At 36.9% G+C, this 16672-nt stretch overlaps 1 protein-coding gene across 1 annotated transcript; it reads left to right on the forward strand.

Annotated features, from left to right (window-relative positions):
* The first annotated feature begins 5565 nt into the window (after positions 1–5565).
* Positions 5566–16284, forward strand: LOC135787382 (uncharacterized). The gene is made up of 10 exons (XM_065297329.2): positions 5566–5891; positions 9095–9222; positions 9316–9382; positions 9476–9579; positions 11352–11435; positions 11714–11775; positions 12025–12108; positions 12200–12254; positions 12571–12759; positions 15050–16284. The coding sequence occupies exons 2-10, from the start codon at positions 9097–9099 to the stop codon at positions 15929–15931; spliced, it is 1653 nt and encodes a 550-aa protein (XP_065153401.1). The 5' UTR covers positions 5566–5891; positions 9095–9096; the 3' UTR covers positions 15932–16284.
* Positions 16285–16672: the final 388 nt, after the last annotated feature.

Raw genomic sequence — 16672 nt, forward strand, 5'->3', positions numbered from 1 at the left:
GAAATAAAATATTAAAATAAAAATTAAAAACAAAAAAAAAACACACAAAGGTGAGGTGATCAACATTGTTTAATGGCATAATGTACAGTATACTGTACATTATGTGGCAAAAAGACAACACATTTGTTCCTATTTCTTTGTCAAAGCAGAGACAAACTCTTTTAAGATCTTGTTTGCGTTCACTTGCCACTTCCATTGATTGCTTTTGAAGGGCCATAAGCTCTGACATCTGCCTTCTCTGCTCAGTTACATACTGCTCAAACCACTCGGGTGCTTCCAACTTGTGCCTTCTCTTTTTGCCATGTTCTGCTGATGGTTTAAGTTGTGAGGTTGATGGTCCTGAAGTTGATGGTCCTGAAGTTGATGGTCCTGAAGTTGATGGTCCTGGGCCATCTGATGAAGATCCTGAGTGGAAAGAAAGGTGGCCTAAAAATGGTAATGATGATCAAGGGTGCAAACATCTCTTAACCTCCACAAATACATTTTGCGATTCTACTGTAAATTAGAGTCATGTGCCAAAGCTATATTAAACATCCAGTTAACCCAGCTTCTAATTGCCCAGGTCACATAATATACATCCTTCAAATAAAGCTGTTAGCAACATTAACAAGTTACACAGTAAAAGTAGATGACAACATTGGAGGTCCTTTGTATCCAACGTGAAGGCCATTTTATGACATCACTGGGTGATTGTATTAAAACGTACAAATAAGATCCAATAATGTATAAATTTTTATAAAAGCATGAATATAACATGCACTCAACTCATCTGATGTGCTAATGATTGATGTGAAGGAAAAAAAATATTGACAGATTATCACCATCAAAAGATGACACGATCAGTACCGGTTCCACACTGGGATCATCAGCCAGGAGGTCCTCCATTGGTGAGAAAAAGACCCAGCTGCTGGCACCACTCCCAGTCTTCTTTTAGCTGTCTACTATTGTTTTGTATCTAAAAATAGAAATAGCAAATGTCTTCAAGTGGCCCTACTCCCAAAATGATGCAAAAGTCAGTATCAAAACAAACCTGTGTTTTAACTGCCTGAACTTATTGTCACATGCCTCTGCTCCAAAGTCATATACTTTTGCCAGCATGTGCGCAGCTACCTTTTTCCATACTTCGAATTTCTTCAGTACTGGAGATTGAAAGTCTTCAGCCATTTGCTTGATCAAAGATATTAAAAGTAATGTTCCGTTGTGTGTCCATGGCTTTGTATCTATAGCACACATTTAAATAGATAAGTCACAGCAAATATATAAACAGAAAAATTGTGCTAGGAATGAACAATGTACCTTTATACATTTGTGGGGGGTTTGACACTGGTACACACTTTGGAGCACAGACAGGTGATGGTCCAGCAACCGACAAATTAAGTGGTGAAGTAGTTGGAGAAAAATTAAGTGGTGCAGGTGCCAACTTCTGTGGTGCAGGAGGCAACTTCTGTGGTGCAGGAGGCAACTTCTGTGGTGCAGGAGCTGTGGTCAAATGCAGTGGTGCAGCGACAATGTGTTGGCTTAGTGGATGTTGACTAGGTCCATTCGATCCACTAGCCTGTTCCACAGGGATTGCTGAAACAGAAATGAAAGCACACATCTTACCAAATTCTGACTGAAAACATCTATTTTATCTCCTGGTAATCAATTATATTTTTAATTATTTTATATCTATTTCTTAATTTATTAAAACCTTGTATTAACATTCTCATTTTATGTAAAGCACTTAATTACCACTGTGTATGAAATTTGGTATATAAATAAACTTGCCTTGCAATGGTTAAAAATATAAACAAGTACATCATCATGTTGATATGCTATATTTTACTATAAAACTCTTACGGCAAACATGTCTTCTAATGTCTTCAATTGTTGCATACACCGAGCTGTATCGAACACATTTGTAAACTATTTTAGAAGCCATTGTGTGAGCTGTCTCTTTAATACCGCGTGCTTTATATAGGCTTGCCGCTGATTGGGCTGACATTTCTGACACACCCACCAAACAAGGGAAAACGCTTCTAAAACCTGTTGCATTCCGTTGCACACCGTTTCCAGGAAACATGTCGTTCAACCCGGAAACCGTAGCAAAACGTTGTGCACCGGTGTGAGATTGAACGTGCCCCAGTGCTCGCCCTGGACGAGCCTAAGGTTCTACGGAATCTTTTTACAGTGTACTTGTTCGGTCGAGCAAGTAAAATTCTCTTTCACTTGGCCTTTTAAAAAAATCCACTTGTCTCTGATGTTAAGCGGACAAGCGTTGATGTCGAGCCCTGCGACGTGTTTTATTTGCGTTTAGACTGCTTCAGTATAGGTCTAATCTTTACGACTTCTCCGTTGTATTGCGTTAATGGAGAGGTATGTTAGTTCTTCCTCGCTTTTTTGTTCATTTAATGATGTTTTATTAACAAAGTTCGGGAGGAACACGTCAAATAAAATACCTAAGTGACTTCAGCTGTTTTCAATCAGCAGTCAATAGCACAGCCGCTTACAATCGGCAATCAACAATACATCCAATCAGCTCGAAAGCAAGCCATATATAAATCACAGTTGAACTCACCGAAAATCCTTCGCATCTCTCAGAATCCCTCCTCCACCCCGTCTCCTCTCACTCACCAAGTTATTTCCTTAAGGGGGGGAATACTCTGTGTTTCAGGCTCATTCCCTGCTCAGAGCCCTCTCCCCGGACAGCACGCCAAATACGTTTACTAATTTAAATCCTTTAACTTATTTGTAAGTGTGAACTCGTGAAATTCATAATTAATGATATTATGCATTGCAGTGAGGTTGCTCTCATTTGTGCCCCCCCTGAAAAAATGAAATGCCCGTCCGTGAATTTGTGTCTGGCGCCGGGTCTGGGGGATAGAGGTTAGAATTTGTAGTCTCTGGCTCTGACATTTTCATATAAAAAATATGAAATATATTCAAATAAACGAGTGCCGTTTAGCAGTCACGCCAAATGAAGTTTCATGTGCGCAGTAGCACAGGTGAGATCTGCTTTATTTTTTTCCCCAAAACCGTGGATAAGCAAATGTTTACGGTATCGTGAAAGTTAATGTCATGGTATACCTTCACACCGGTATATCGTTACAACCCTACCTTGGTTACGATCAATAGCAGGGGACTATTTTCGGGCAGTGTGTAATATCATTGCATCTGCTGCAGCCATGTTACATCAGCAAAGAGTCCTTGATTATTACGCCAGAATGAGAGTACAGTTCCTAGCCATATCTGCCTAGAAAATCGCAACTTTTAATTTTCCGTTGGTCTTAGTACGTGATGTAACTACAGAAGAGTCAAGTTTTAAATGGGAAAATTATTCAAACTCTTTGCGACCCCATAACTTTACATTTGATTAACTGAAAGATCTAAAACATTTTCTAAAATATCTGAAAATGTCATCGTCTAAAAAATGATGGACATATGCATCTCGGACGGCTTCGGGGTGAGTAAATCATGAGTTTAATATCATTTTTGGCCGAACAATCCCTTTAAAGATAAAGTATGTATAATCCGCCACTAGATGGCGCCAATAACACTGACGTAGATTAATGTTGCTCTGAAGCAGCGTGGAATAATGGAATTTGTTGTCTTTAACTCAACCGCTGATGGCCATCAATAGACCTTTCTCACAGTAACCGGAAATACGTAATCGTCGTGTAAGCGGAGTTCCTGACAAGCGTCAACACACTAGAAAAACATAAACCCGGGCAAGTTTAAAATGGATCAAAGAGTCTACACAACTTCGTTAACGGATTTGCCAAATATTATATAGATATATTATATATATCTAACTGTTACTGAACTGTTAACTAAAACGACACATTATAAGTCTCGCCGGATAGCCTGAATCCACTTCTGTCTAACTTCACCATCAACAGGGAATTGATGGAACAGATACGGCTTTTTACATTGCCTTGACTGCGGAGGAAGTAGATTTCCGCGACGATTGCGTATTTCCGGTCATAAATACGGAAGTTGTGAGAAAGGTCTATTAGAGGGGTTACGAAAAGTCAGGTTAACACATGAGGTAAAGTAATCAAGTTTTGTAAATGTTGCGTTTGATGACTTAGTTTTATTTCATTATGTAATGTTCAAAACAAAATTGTTAGTCATAGATTATTAACAGTATTAGTCCAATTAGATGCTGTTAAAGGCGGTAAAAAAGGGTAACGTGAATATTAACGTCATTGAGAGGCAACTGCACTGCCCCGTGTCACTGTTCAGAATGGTGATTTTCTCACAATTTACAAGTAGTTGAAAACATTACAGATATTGATAGTAATCAGCTGGACAAAATATATTACACTCGCATAGTGGTTTTGGGGTATTTTACTGCAAATATCTTACAAATTGTACCTTTAAAGGAGTGTAAAATTTTAGTGTTTGTCGTCATTTTTATTCCTTGGATTAATCATGAATGATGTGTATTGATGTCGGTATTTATACTCATAATATACTGCCAGAGAGTCACGTTAGCAAGTGGCATACGCATGTCCACTAACTTGGTGTTTACATTTTTGCTATGGTCTGGTTAGCTTACATACTTGCTTAATTGAGTGTGAAATGTTAGTTTTTGTCGTCATTTTTATTGCTTGGATTAATGATGAATAATGTGTATTGATGTCGATAATGTCTTCTCAGTAAATCATGTTAGCACTATTAATACATGTTGCACTATTGTTGGTCTGTGCCACTGATCTGTGTCAGTTGACCAATCAGGACAGAGTAGGCTACTGATAGGTGGAGTTTAGGCAGACTGAGTGATTGAACGGCTTCACACGAATCGTTTGTGGATCTCTGAGAAATGGGGTAATTTTACATTTATATTTTCAGAAAATGACAGTGTTTTTTGACATTGCATGAATTTAAAAATGTTGTCCGGGACTTATAAAAAAATGATAGGATGCTTAAAATTTGCATCTTACTGGCTCTTTAATAAGCAGTAAAATAATTGTAGGAAATCATGTTAAAAGAGATACAGATGAAATGTGTAAGGGTTAGATTGTATACAGTTGTTGGTTTGCGGTGGCGATACTCCATTATTCACTACAAGGCAGGGCCCCAAAATTATCCTGCTTAGGGTCCCCAGATTTACAGAGCCGGCTCTGAGGGTAAGAATAATTAATGCCAAAGCTTTTCATTTTATCTTAAAGCAACACTATGTAGTTTCCATGTAAAAATGACTTACAGCTCCCCCATGTGGTTGAAAAGCGCAACAGTGCCTGGTATCAGACACTCTTCTGCAGGCAGGGGGAGGGGAGGGGCTGTGTTTCCTACCCTCCACCGCCACTTTCAGAGTGTGCTTGTAGCAGCTAGGAGGCTGCTCAGGTTGCAGCAACAGTACAATTTGTCCAGTTAAAAGTTGTTCTATCACTGAAATAATTTTAGAGACATTATTTAAAGGTAAAAAAAACTACATAGTGTTGCTTTAAGAAAAAAATGAAGATGTTCCCTTACGTACTTCTTTTTTGTCTTATAAAATATTTTCATAAATCCACATGAAGAATAAACAGCTGCTATACAGAGCTCGTTCTCTTCAGAGAAAGTGAAAGTAAAAACATGAACAAAACGACATCACATTACCAGGAAGTGTTTATTTTGATCTGCAGATCCTGCAAAAAAATCTCTCTGTCATATTATGAGGATTGTGGTAATTTGCTTTCAGAGAAGATAAAGCAGTAGGCTACAACACTGGATTTTAACAAACCTGATCTGAAAACATTTAACAAAGATTTTGGGAGGGGCAAAAACTTAAAACTAAATTACTGCATGTTGTACTCAGTGAAAGATCTTCTCGTCGGTGGAAGTCTTAAACGAAGAAGAAAACATTATTGAATATAATAACAACCATTTTCAAAGACAGGAACACAGGTTTTTTCTCCTTTTTTCAGGTAAGGAAAATCAATCCAAAAAGAATTCAGATGTGCCGAGTAATTTCAAAAATACAAACAACTGCACAACTCTATTGTTTTTTATTCAAAAACGTCAGTCTGATTTCAGATTATACAGATTTTCACTGTATAAGATGGTTTCCTTATAATTTTGAGTTCATTGAAAGTAAAGATTTTTAATCAAAACACAACCAAGGAGTTCAACAGAAATATTGTTATCTGAACAACATTACTTGTCTTTGTTGATTTGACAAAAAAAAATAAACAGCTGTAATAAAAAAATTGGGTTGACATCACAACATTAGCTGGAGGCAAAACGAAAGAAAAACTGGAGGCGGCCAATAGAAACCACAGAGTGTTTACATATGAACTAAAAATAGAATTTTGTTGTGTTGCTGAGTGCCAGAATTGACAAAGTACAGTCTCTTTAACACATACCTGTTGCCATTGCAAGACAATAATTAATGACAGATGTAGTTTAACACAATAAAATGAGATAGAAACGGAAATGCTTTAGGCTACTACTTCTCATTAAGCTGCTTTATACTTCCATCTTTGTAACCTTAAAGATTGCTACATAAATGCAGCCATTGCTGGTAAAACACAGTGCCTTTGTTTTCTGACGCATCATACAACTATCTTGCTATTCTTACCAAGGTCACACACCACCCATCCAGGCCTAGCTGTGGAAAAACATGTAATGTGCAAGCAACAGAGAGACAACCCAATTCATTTAGAAATTAACCATAGAACACATTACAAGTATACCATTTAAAACTATTTATAATATAGTTAAATAAATATAATAAAAAAATTTAATAACCTTAAGATAAAACATTCAATATTCCTTTACCATATAATCTATAATTTCGCTATTATCCACTAGGTGGCGTTCTTACACAATTTATAAAAAACGGAAGCATTCAACATGTTTGATCATCATTCTGAATCTAATCTCTAACAAAAGTACTTTGGGCCAGTGACAAATAAGGTTTTCAACTGATAAAAAATTTAAATAGGTTAAAACTGTACATCAAAGTAGTTATTATCTTTAAGGGGGTGTTTCTTACTTATGACCAACATCTCAATTTTAAACAATTTAACTGAGAATCATGTGACGACACCAGTCAAAAATAACTGTTATCCAATATGACAAAATTGTTATCCGGTATGACAAAACTCAGTTTAAATCTTAATCAGGCAGTATTTTGGCTACCTATATAAATCTGCAACCTTTGCCTTCAACTTCTATGAACCAAATATGTAAATGAATGCTTAATAAACATATAAAATACACATTATATATGTTATTTTATCGTTATCCTATATGACACAGAATTTTACTACATAGTGTGCTAGTGAGGAAAAGGGTAAGTTAAACACATTTTATGAAACAAATACTTACATTTCACCATTGTTTGTGGGTCCTTCAGGTCTTCGTGATTATGTAACATTCTGTCTCAAATCGTGTCAAAATAAAATTCACAATACAATTGCTCCAGTTTGCTTGTTATCCCGGACAACAGTTTTGAGACAGAATGCTCCAGAGCATAACAATCAACTGGATGTCATATTCTTTGTAATATTTAAATATATTGTTGTCAGGATTCATATGTCTGTAGGCAGAGATGTTAGGGTTTATTCGATTGGCTTTGTTGTATGTCATTCTAAGTCTAAGGTTCGGACAGTTATCCGGTATGACATTATGTGACTATAATGCCTAATAATTCTTACACTTTGTAATACCCTCAATATATGTTCATATAATTTGATAAACAGAGATCAATAGATTCAATAAATGTCCTATTTTATTAAAAAATTTCTTATTTTGACTTAAAGGGGTTTGAACGTACTGTAACTGGGCGGTATTTTTACAAAGCGCGAGAGAGCGAGTAGAACCAAGTGCAGGAGGTTTTTATTAAAAGTTTTCAACACACAAGCAGGCAAACAAATCCAAACAGGGTAATCCAAAATCATAATCCTAAAAACAAGCAATGAGTCGAAAACCAAACCATGAACATTTTGATGTAGGTTACACTGACAACACGTTTAGAGTGACAAACAGGAAGTGAACAGTGAAGCGACAAGATATCAAAATAAAAGACCAGAAAATGACTTCAAAATAAAAGACCCAAAAACAGAACACAGACCAAACTCTTACACCTACCCATATTTGATAGATTATAAAAAGAGAACAAATGAAGATAGGATGAAACATTTTTTTTTCTGTTTATTTGTTTGTGTGAAAGCAGAGGGTCTGTTCTTTTATTTAATATATTGTATGTATATATATATTTATAGAAAAAAATTTTCACGGAAGGCATTTTGTGAAACTTGTGAAAATCACAAAAAATGCTGCCGGGCAAATTTTTTTATAAAGGCGGGAAATTAGTTAAATTCTAACCTATTTCAAAATAGTATATTCATATCAATGACTGACATGAACACATGAATAACTTGTTATTCTTACTTGTATTTTTCTCTAATTGATGCTACCTGCATTTTACATTTTATAATTTTCAATTTTCCCTAACCCTAACCCTAATTTTTATATAAATATATGAAAAGAATCCTGTGCTTGATGTAAGTGGCAAATGCAAGTGGTAAAACACAGTTTTGAAAAATTAAGTTGATGCAGGTCAGGATGCAGACAGTGTTTATATTGGTCTGGAAATTTTGCTTATTTTCAAATCAATGTTGACAGGTATGAGCCGGTCTCTCAAAAATACCATCCATTTGATGTGTTTGACTTTTCCGCACCACTGTGCAAACCGAACTGAGTATGACAACAAATTAACATTAGAGCGTTTTAAAAACAAAAATCCTGCACAAAATCCTTCCAGTGCACTGAAAAATTCCCACAATGCAACACAAAAACAAGTGAGCATGGATGGTCCCATATATTCCGCTGATTGAGACACCCGTTGTCAAAAACAGGCTAACAAAACATGCTAGTTAGTGCAAGTAAAGCAGTCAGGGTCCTCTTTTTGCCTCCACCTAAGCTCTGCCTACAAAACATTTCACATTGTTTACTTAACTGATAAAAGGTCTTCTAAGTCTTAGAAAATTAACAATAACCCTATCTTTATCATTATATTTTTGCATATTTAATATTAAAAGTACAATTTCTGTAGAAAGCAAATCTTTAAATACACACAAATGTTTTTCTCTTCTTAAAAATTTTGCTTTGCGTGAATTTACAGCAATGGGCAACAATGTGTCTGCTCTAAGAGACCATGGCTACACATTAGTTAGTGAAGCAAAGAACAAGATCCTGGTGAAAAATGAAGGTGGTGACCAGTTTGTCATTAAAAAGTTAAGCGCTAACCAGGTAGGTTTGACAGTTTAATTTTAATCAGATTTGAGTAAAATGATTTTAAGAGATAAATGTTCATAATTCGATTTGTTTTTTTTCTGTTTTTAGGATGAATTAAATTTTCTCCTCCAGCTCAGTCATCCACACATTGTCCATCATAAGGAAATCATCACAGGTTAAATGAAGATTTCATTCTGTTTACCTTTCAGGGCTAAATTAAAATGTAAAATAAAAATCGAAGTTTTTTTAAACTGTAATCTACTGTCAGATTCAGACTGTTTGTATCTTCTGCTGGAGCACTGCGAAGGTGGAGATCTTGCACAGAAAATCAAAAACAAAAAGGAGGGAACAGATCAATTTTCTGAGAATGAGGTATGACCATTTATATATATAAATAACTGGATTGCGCATGACGTCACAATTGTGAATCCACTGCGATGCCATATTGGTATGCTCAAACATTCATTAATAGGATGTTTTCAGGTTTTAATGATAAAACAGTACTTTACCAGTCTCCGTTTTTTAAGTCTCCCTGTACATTATTACAATGCAAACATCCTAAACATGTACATAGTTATTATTTATTAAATTGTACATTTTACTTTTTGAACGATGAGTTATTATCAATTCAGTAGCGAACATATTAGATCAGACAGAACACACAGCATATATATTATTAATGACAAACATGCTTATTCTGAAATCTAAATAAATAATCATGCCTTAAGTACCGTATTTGCATGCAATAATTAGCTGGTTTGCAATTATGTTATGTTATACAGTATTGTTTTTGTTTGTACAATATAATGTCAATATAATTAATGAAGGAATGTATTTTGATACAGATAGGATTAAGTTTTAAACCGTGCTTAAACTAACATTTGATTTAGCAATATAAAACAACCACTAATTTTGATGCTGCTATGTTTATTAAAAGCCATAGAATATACAGTTGAAAGAAGAAGATGAAGATCAGAACACATTTTATGACCAATTTATGAAGAAATCCAAGTAAGCCCAAAGGGTTCACATACTTTTTCTTTCAACTGTAAGTCTTGTTTACTTAACAACTAATGCAGAGAAATAACGCTGAACGTGTATGGTTTTAAAGTCATAAAACTTTATTTACACCTGTGTCATTACAAAATAGTGCAGCAGACACACTCACTTATCCTGCCCGATTAAAACATAAACATTGCAATGAGAAGTTACAATTAATTTATGTACACATACCTGAAAAAAATTATCTTGTGTGACTGATATGTTGTAAACCGGGTGTATTTAGATCATGATTTTGAATGTAAGTCAATGATGCCCTCTGCCCGTTGAAAATACCAAGATGGCTGTTCAAACTCTTCTGATGGCTTCACTTCTCACTGTTACATTAACATTCTATTTGCAATCCAGTCATATATAAAGATCTTTTTGTAGACTGATGGTAAAGCATAACCATTAGCACAGGCAATGTTAATTCTGCTCCTCTTCTCTTTCTTTTTACAAATTCTAGTTCCAGTCGAGGTCACTTGTAGAATCTAATCGCTAGTTTTGGAACCAAAAACTGTTGGGTCTGCAGGAGTACATATGTCCATACCATACTGCAAACAAATGCAGCATGAAATTAAAACAATTTGGTTTTGCACGTCAACTTATCCTAATAATTTAAGTTTTGATCTGTGAATAGTGGACATCACTTATAAAAACAAGTAAAAAAATTTAACTTATTTTTTTAGTTAAAGTAACATAAATGATATGTTGATTCGACAAAAATGCTGCATTAGCATGATTAATAAAAAATAGTCACACCTTAAACCCCAATTAAGACATCTAAATCTAGAAAGCTAGAAACTTCAGGATAAGTATATGTTGGAGCAGGTTGGAGCAAAACTCTGTATGGAGCTGAACCTCTAAAGGCAGAATTGAGCAATTGAGATCTAGGATCTTTTAAAGCAACCCAATCTTATATAATGGCATACATATTATTCATTCTGAGATAACACCTGGGCAACCAGTTTCCCCAAAACGCAATAATGTATCTTATAATATTTAGCCCCTTTCATACCCCATATGTTAGTCACAAATAATTCCAAATCATTTTAATCTCTTGATGTCAATGTTGCAGTTTTAACAAAATAAATAATTTACAGATTCTGGACTGGATTGTGAAGATCTGCATGGCTTTGAAATACCTGCATGATCAACAGATCCTGCATAAAAACCTGCAGCCTGAGGTAAAGATTTCATTTAGTTGATCTATGCATATCATTTAAATGAGATCAAGACATTGTCGAACCCTTTAATTCATTTGAAATGTTCTGAAAATTTATCTAAATTGGCTTTACACGTGTTTATTCTTATCTGATTTGAAAAGACTTAAGAAAAAATCCAAGACAAATCATCAGAAGTTCATCAGTCTACTGTAAAAAAGCATGAGAATAATCAAAACATTTTTAGAAATGTTTCACACTCATCTCCAAACTTACAAAATATGTTGGTTTTCTTATAACAGAGCATATTCTTCACTTCATTTGAAACCATCCGTCTTGGCGAGTTTGGAGTAATTCATCAAAGGTATTGTTTGCTTCTTTTACTCATACAGCCAAAGACTTGTCAGGCACAACTTAACTCATACTGTAATACAAGAAAGACAGCATAGTTCATATATGTGTGTGTGCTTTATGATTTGTATTCTGCATTGTAAAAAACAACAACATAAAAATAGGTTACAATATACTGTATTAATATGATATTGAAGAATCATTTATCAATATCAATATTATGTTTTTTTACAGTGTGTATTATTTTTCCTGTATCTATTAGGTCCACTGAAGAGCCAATAGCAGAAAATAAACCTTCATATGTTGCACCTGAGATTTTGAATGGCAAACCCTATGAGGAGAAAACGTAATAAAACATCACCAAACTGCAATGATTACTTGAATACATACATATTTAAAGTAAATACTTAAACCCTGGCAATATTTCACTTTCACAGTGAAATATGGAGATTGGGATGTGTCATCTATGAGTTGTGCATGCTCAAGTGTGCGGTAACAATTTCCTTTCATCAGATTTAAAAACTGAGTAAACAGATTAAAACACAACATTGAGTAAAAATTGAGTTACACTTTATTTTGATAGTCCACGTTATACATTATAGTAACTATATGTATGATAAACTGTAAACATTAGGTTGTAACTTTTCTTTTTAATCTCCTCTTTTCAAACTGTGATTCATAGTATTTTTCTAATTATTTATTTTTTTGCAATATCACAGCTGCACTTTATCTCTTTTCATATTGATTTTTTCTTAGAGAGAGTGAAGGTTGTATGTTTTTGTTTAAGCCTGTTTCTGTCCCCATTTAGTTTCCTGCAATACTCTCAGTTGAGATTGTTCAAAACATACTCACATCCTCTTATGAAGCTCTTCCTCTGACCTTCTCTGAGGATCTTCGTCAGCTGATAAGAGACACACTTCACCCAGATCCAGCATGCCGTCCATCAGTCAGCGAGATCTTGACCAGACCTTTTATTATTAATTATCTTCGCGAAAAGGTGAGTTAGCTTATTAAATTATTTAATTCTCTTTTGAGGGAACTCTACCTTGCATCGTGAAATGACACTTTGGGAAACGCCATCAGCGTTCGTGCATCTGAATAATTTGTAATACTACTCCATCTTATAGGCGACAGAAGATGACATCAAGAATGTAATGGATATCAGAAATCATAAAAGGGAAGCGCAAACAGCACATGACAGCTTCTGTCATGCAGCGGCACTAGTTAAAATGTTCCTAATAGGGATTTGGAAGCCCACAGCCCACACTGCGCCTTTTTCCGCCCCGGCCGAAAGCCCTAAACGTACCAATATTGGGTGCTTACGGTCGACCTGGCTCTCTCCCTTTGCACGTTCACAAAATGTATGGATTTAGCCCTTGCTCCATTAAGACTTCAGGTGATCTGCTTACACGATCGGCTGGTGTTAGCTCATGAGACGGCAGTTTGGCATCAAGATGTTGTTCCTGGTCATATGAAACATCTGGGGATATGGCTTAAAGCCATAAAAAGATCAATCTAACCCCCCAACAAAGAACATTGTTTCATAGGGTGGTTTGGGATTTGGTGGTCTACATGAAAGCTTAGCGAGAGGCATGTGAAGAGGGCAAAATCTCCTCTGGCACATATATTGGCAAGAAATGTTAGCTGTGTTTCGGGTATTGAAACACTTCCTACCAGTTCTCAGAGGCCATCATGTTCTGATCAGAACTGGCAATATGTCTGTGGTCTCATACAACAATCACCATCTGAGCTGCCCTACAAAGCCAAAGCGCAGTAACTACGCATTTGGTCAAAATTGAGTTAAGGGTTGAAATGGGCTTTATAAGATCTGTTGTGTCTTGTGACAAAGTCTCCTGGTTCAATTGTGTCCCATTTTAGAGAAAAGTGTGTGTCAAAATTGCAGTAACATGTTAGACTGGCTGGTGTAAAAAACTTAAAGGGCATTTTTCTCGGTTTCAATGTTTGCGTAGTTACTGCACTTAGCCTATGGCCCTGTCCCAAATGGCACACTCCGGACTTGTGGTCCTCCTCAGAGTCCACACTTTGATGACATCATGTAGTCCAGACTTTAGGGACCCTTGATGCGAGTCCACGTGGGTAAACCGGAGTCGTATTTTGGGACAGACTCGAGCGCCACACCGGAAATAGGTAGAGAATTTGCCCGTCAGTGTGAACTCCTCCCTTTCATTGTCTGATTGGTCTGATTGCTCTTTCACCAGGACTTCTGGGTTGGTAAAGTGCGCGAAGCCTGCTGCAGTGCGGACTTCGTGAAGACCGCATCAATGGGGCAAAGGAGGCGCTGATGAGCACACTTCAAAGCGTAAAAATGATGGGACAGCCTATGGACTCGTAGACTAAGCGAGAACGCGCAATTCAAGGCCACAAGACCGAAAGTCTACATGAAGTGCGTCATTTGGGACAGTGCTTTGTAGGGCCCCTTCGAACAAACTGATGCATCAGATTTTCCTCTGGGCTCAAAAAAACCTTTTTGTCGACCAGGGCAATGCATATTCCAGGAGCCCAGAACGTAAAAGCAGACATTTTGTTGAGGCAGGTGATGAGCCCCACGGAATAAAGACTCCACCCTAAAGTGGTGGAACAGATTTGGGGTCTACAGACCGATTTGTATTTCAGGTCATGACCCAATGCCCTTTATAGTTTTCCCTGACACATCCAGCCCCATCGGTTCAGATATGGCCGATCGATACACCTTTTCCCAATTGCTTGGGAAATAATAATTTCCTTTAGCCAACACCTTTCTAAGTAGGGTGTGTGACCTTTAACCTCCAGGGGTCCAAAACCGGAACCTGCATTCAGGTTTTTATATCCTGATCTGTGTATAACACCTTCACACAGGACAGACACCATCTTTATGTCATAATGGGCATTTCGTTCCCCACAGTGTCATTTCATGATGCAGCGTAGAGTTCCCTTAAAAGGGAACATCTTGGTTACGACTGTAATCTCTGTTCCCTGAGATGGGGAACGAGACACTGCATCCCATTGTAATAACTCCTTGTGCCTGTAGCGTTCACTTCACTTTTTTCCGATGCTGTCATCTCCCGTCGCCTATAAGATGGACTAGTTTTACAAATTATTCAGATGCGCAAATGTTGATGGCATTTCCCAAAGTGTCATTTCATGATGCAGCATCTCGTTCCCTACCTCAGGGAACAGAGGTTACAGTCTAAACCGAGACGTTTTCCATTCAATGTACTATTAAAAGTGCATATTAGCACTGGTTCTATACTATACTGGAAAGCTATAAAGAAATCTTTTTTTTTCAGAACTTGCAAACTATTAAGACTCTTTATAGGACACTGGAGGACCTAAGAGCCCTAGCTAATGATTTGGAAAGAGTCCATTTCAACACAACTGTAGGCAGTCTCACGGGAGGTGTAATGGGATTGGCTGGAGGAATCACATCTGTGGTGGGACTTATTCTCTCTCCGTTCACTCTTGGAGCGTCTCTGATAGTAACAGGAGTGGGAATCGGCACGGCAGTAGCTGGAGGAGTAACTGCTGGTACCTGCAACATAACAAACATGGTTAACCAGCGCACAAACCGGCAAAAGATCAAAATGCTCATAAAAGAATTCCAAGAAAAGATTACCTCCACAGTTTGCTGCATCCAAAACATCCAAATAGCTGCGGAAACTTTAGAAAGACAGTTTTCCACAAGCGATGATGCATTTTCCAACGCACAACCAGGAGCAAATGTTGGAGCTCGACTTGGACGAGGACTGGGAGGAATTCCGGAGATTTTCCGTGTAATTGAAGTTGTAAATGTTGGGAAGGTGGCAGCCCAGGCCGCAAGAGCCGTTCGTGTGGCTGAAGCGGCCACAGGAGTTTTGGCTGCACTTTTTGTAGCTGTTGATGTCTTCTTTGTGTTTCTCGACTCTAGAGAAATCCACAACATCCGCCAAGATTATGCTTTAAGAGAGAGTCGACAAGCATCAGCATCCACCAGCAACCAAAGCACAGAGTCGACTGACGAGACATCAAATAACAGCGACACAACAAATCTACTGCCTTCAAACACTCAACAGGCAGAAGAGCTGAAGTCTGAGACCATGAAATTTGTCACAAAAATAAAGGAGACGACAGAGGAGCTTCAGACAATTCTGGATACACTACGAGACGCAATGCACCCAAACAATGACAACTAAGAATTGTTAGTATAGCTGGGTATGCTTTTCAGTCATAGATTGATTATAGTTGTAGCAACGGTTAGGGGATAATTGCTGTATATACTGGGTTTGCGTGAAAAATCCATATAAAATATTTTATTTCGCTAAGCAATATTGCTTAGAAAAACTTTATGAGAAGCTATAACAGATGTATTTCAGCTTGATGTACTCCTATTTAATTATGTTAAGAATGGGACTTCTTGCCTTTATTTCCTTAATGTTTAGGAAATCAGAAAACATGAGCACCTTTTCCTGTTTTTTATATGTGTTTGGCTGCTTAATGTAATTTTCTTTCACTTGTACTAAAATAAATGTATCACCAAAATGCAAACATTTATAGTTTCTTTTGATTCAATTCACAACATTTTAACAGGCCAATTGTACTTTATGTTACAGCAATACTTGTTTTAATCATGACATGAATTTATTATGTATTATGTAAAATATCACAAAACTGGGGCTCCCTTGCACCGTGACACCCCCTCCCCAAATCCTCTCAAGCTCAGGCAGGTTGGATGGAGACCATGGGTGGAAAGACATTTTCCGATCTCTCCAGAGATGTTCAAAACAGTGCTTAAGTCAGGGCTTTGGCTGGGCCACTTTAGGACAATCACAGAGTAATCTGCCACTCTTGTGTTGTCATACCAAGTTTACACTATATGACTTTGAATGTTGGCTGATCACTGTCCTGTTCAGACTACATGACTTGCTCTCTGTAAA

The sequence above is a fragment of the Paramisgurnus dabryanus genome, chromosome 20 (genome assembly GCF_030506205.2).
Source record: "Paramisgurnus dabryanus chromosome 20, PD_genome_1.1, whole genome shotgun sequence".
Classification (NCBI taxonomy): domain Eukaryota; kingdom Metazoa; phylum Chordata; class Actinopteri; order Cypriniformes; family Cobitidae; genus Paramisgurnus; species Paramisgurnus dabryanus.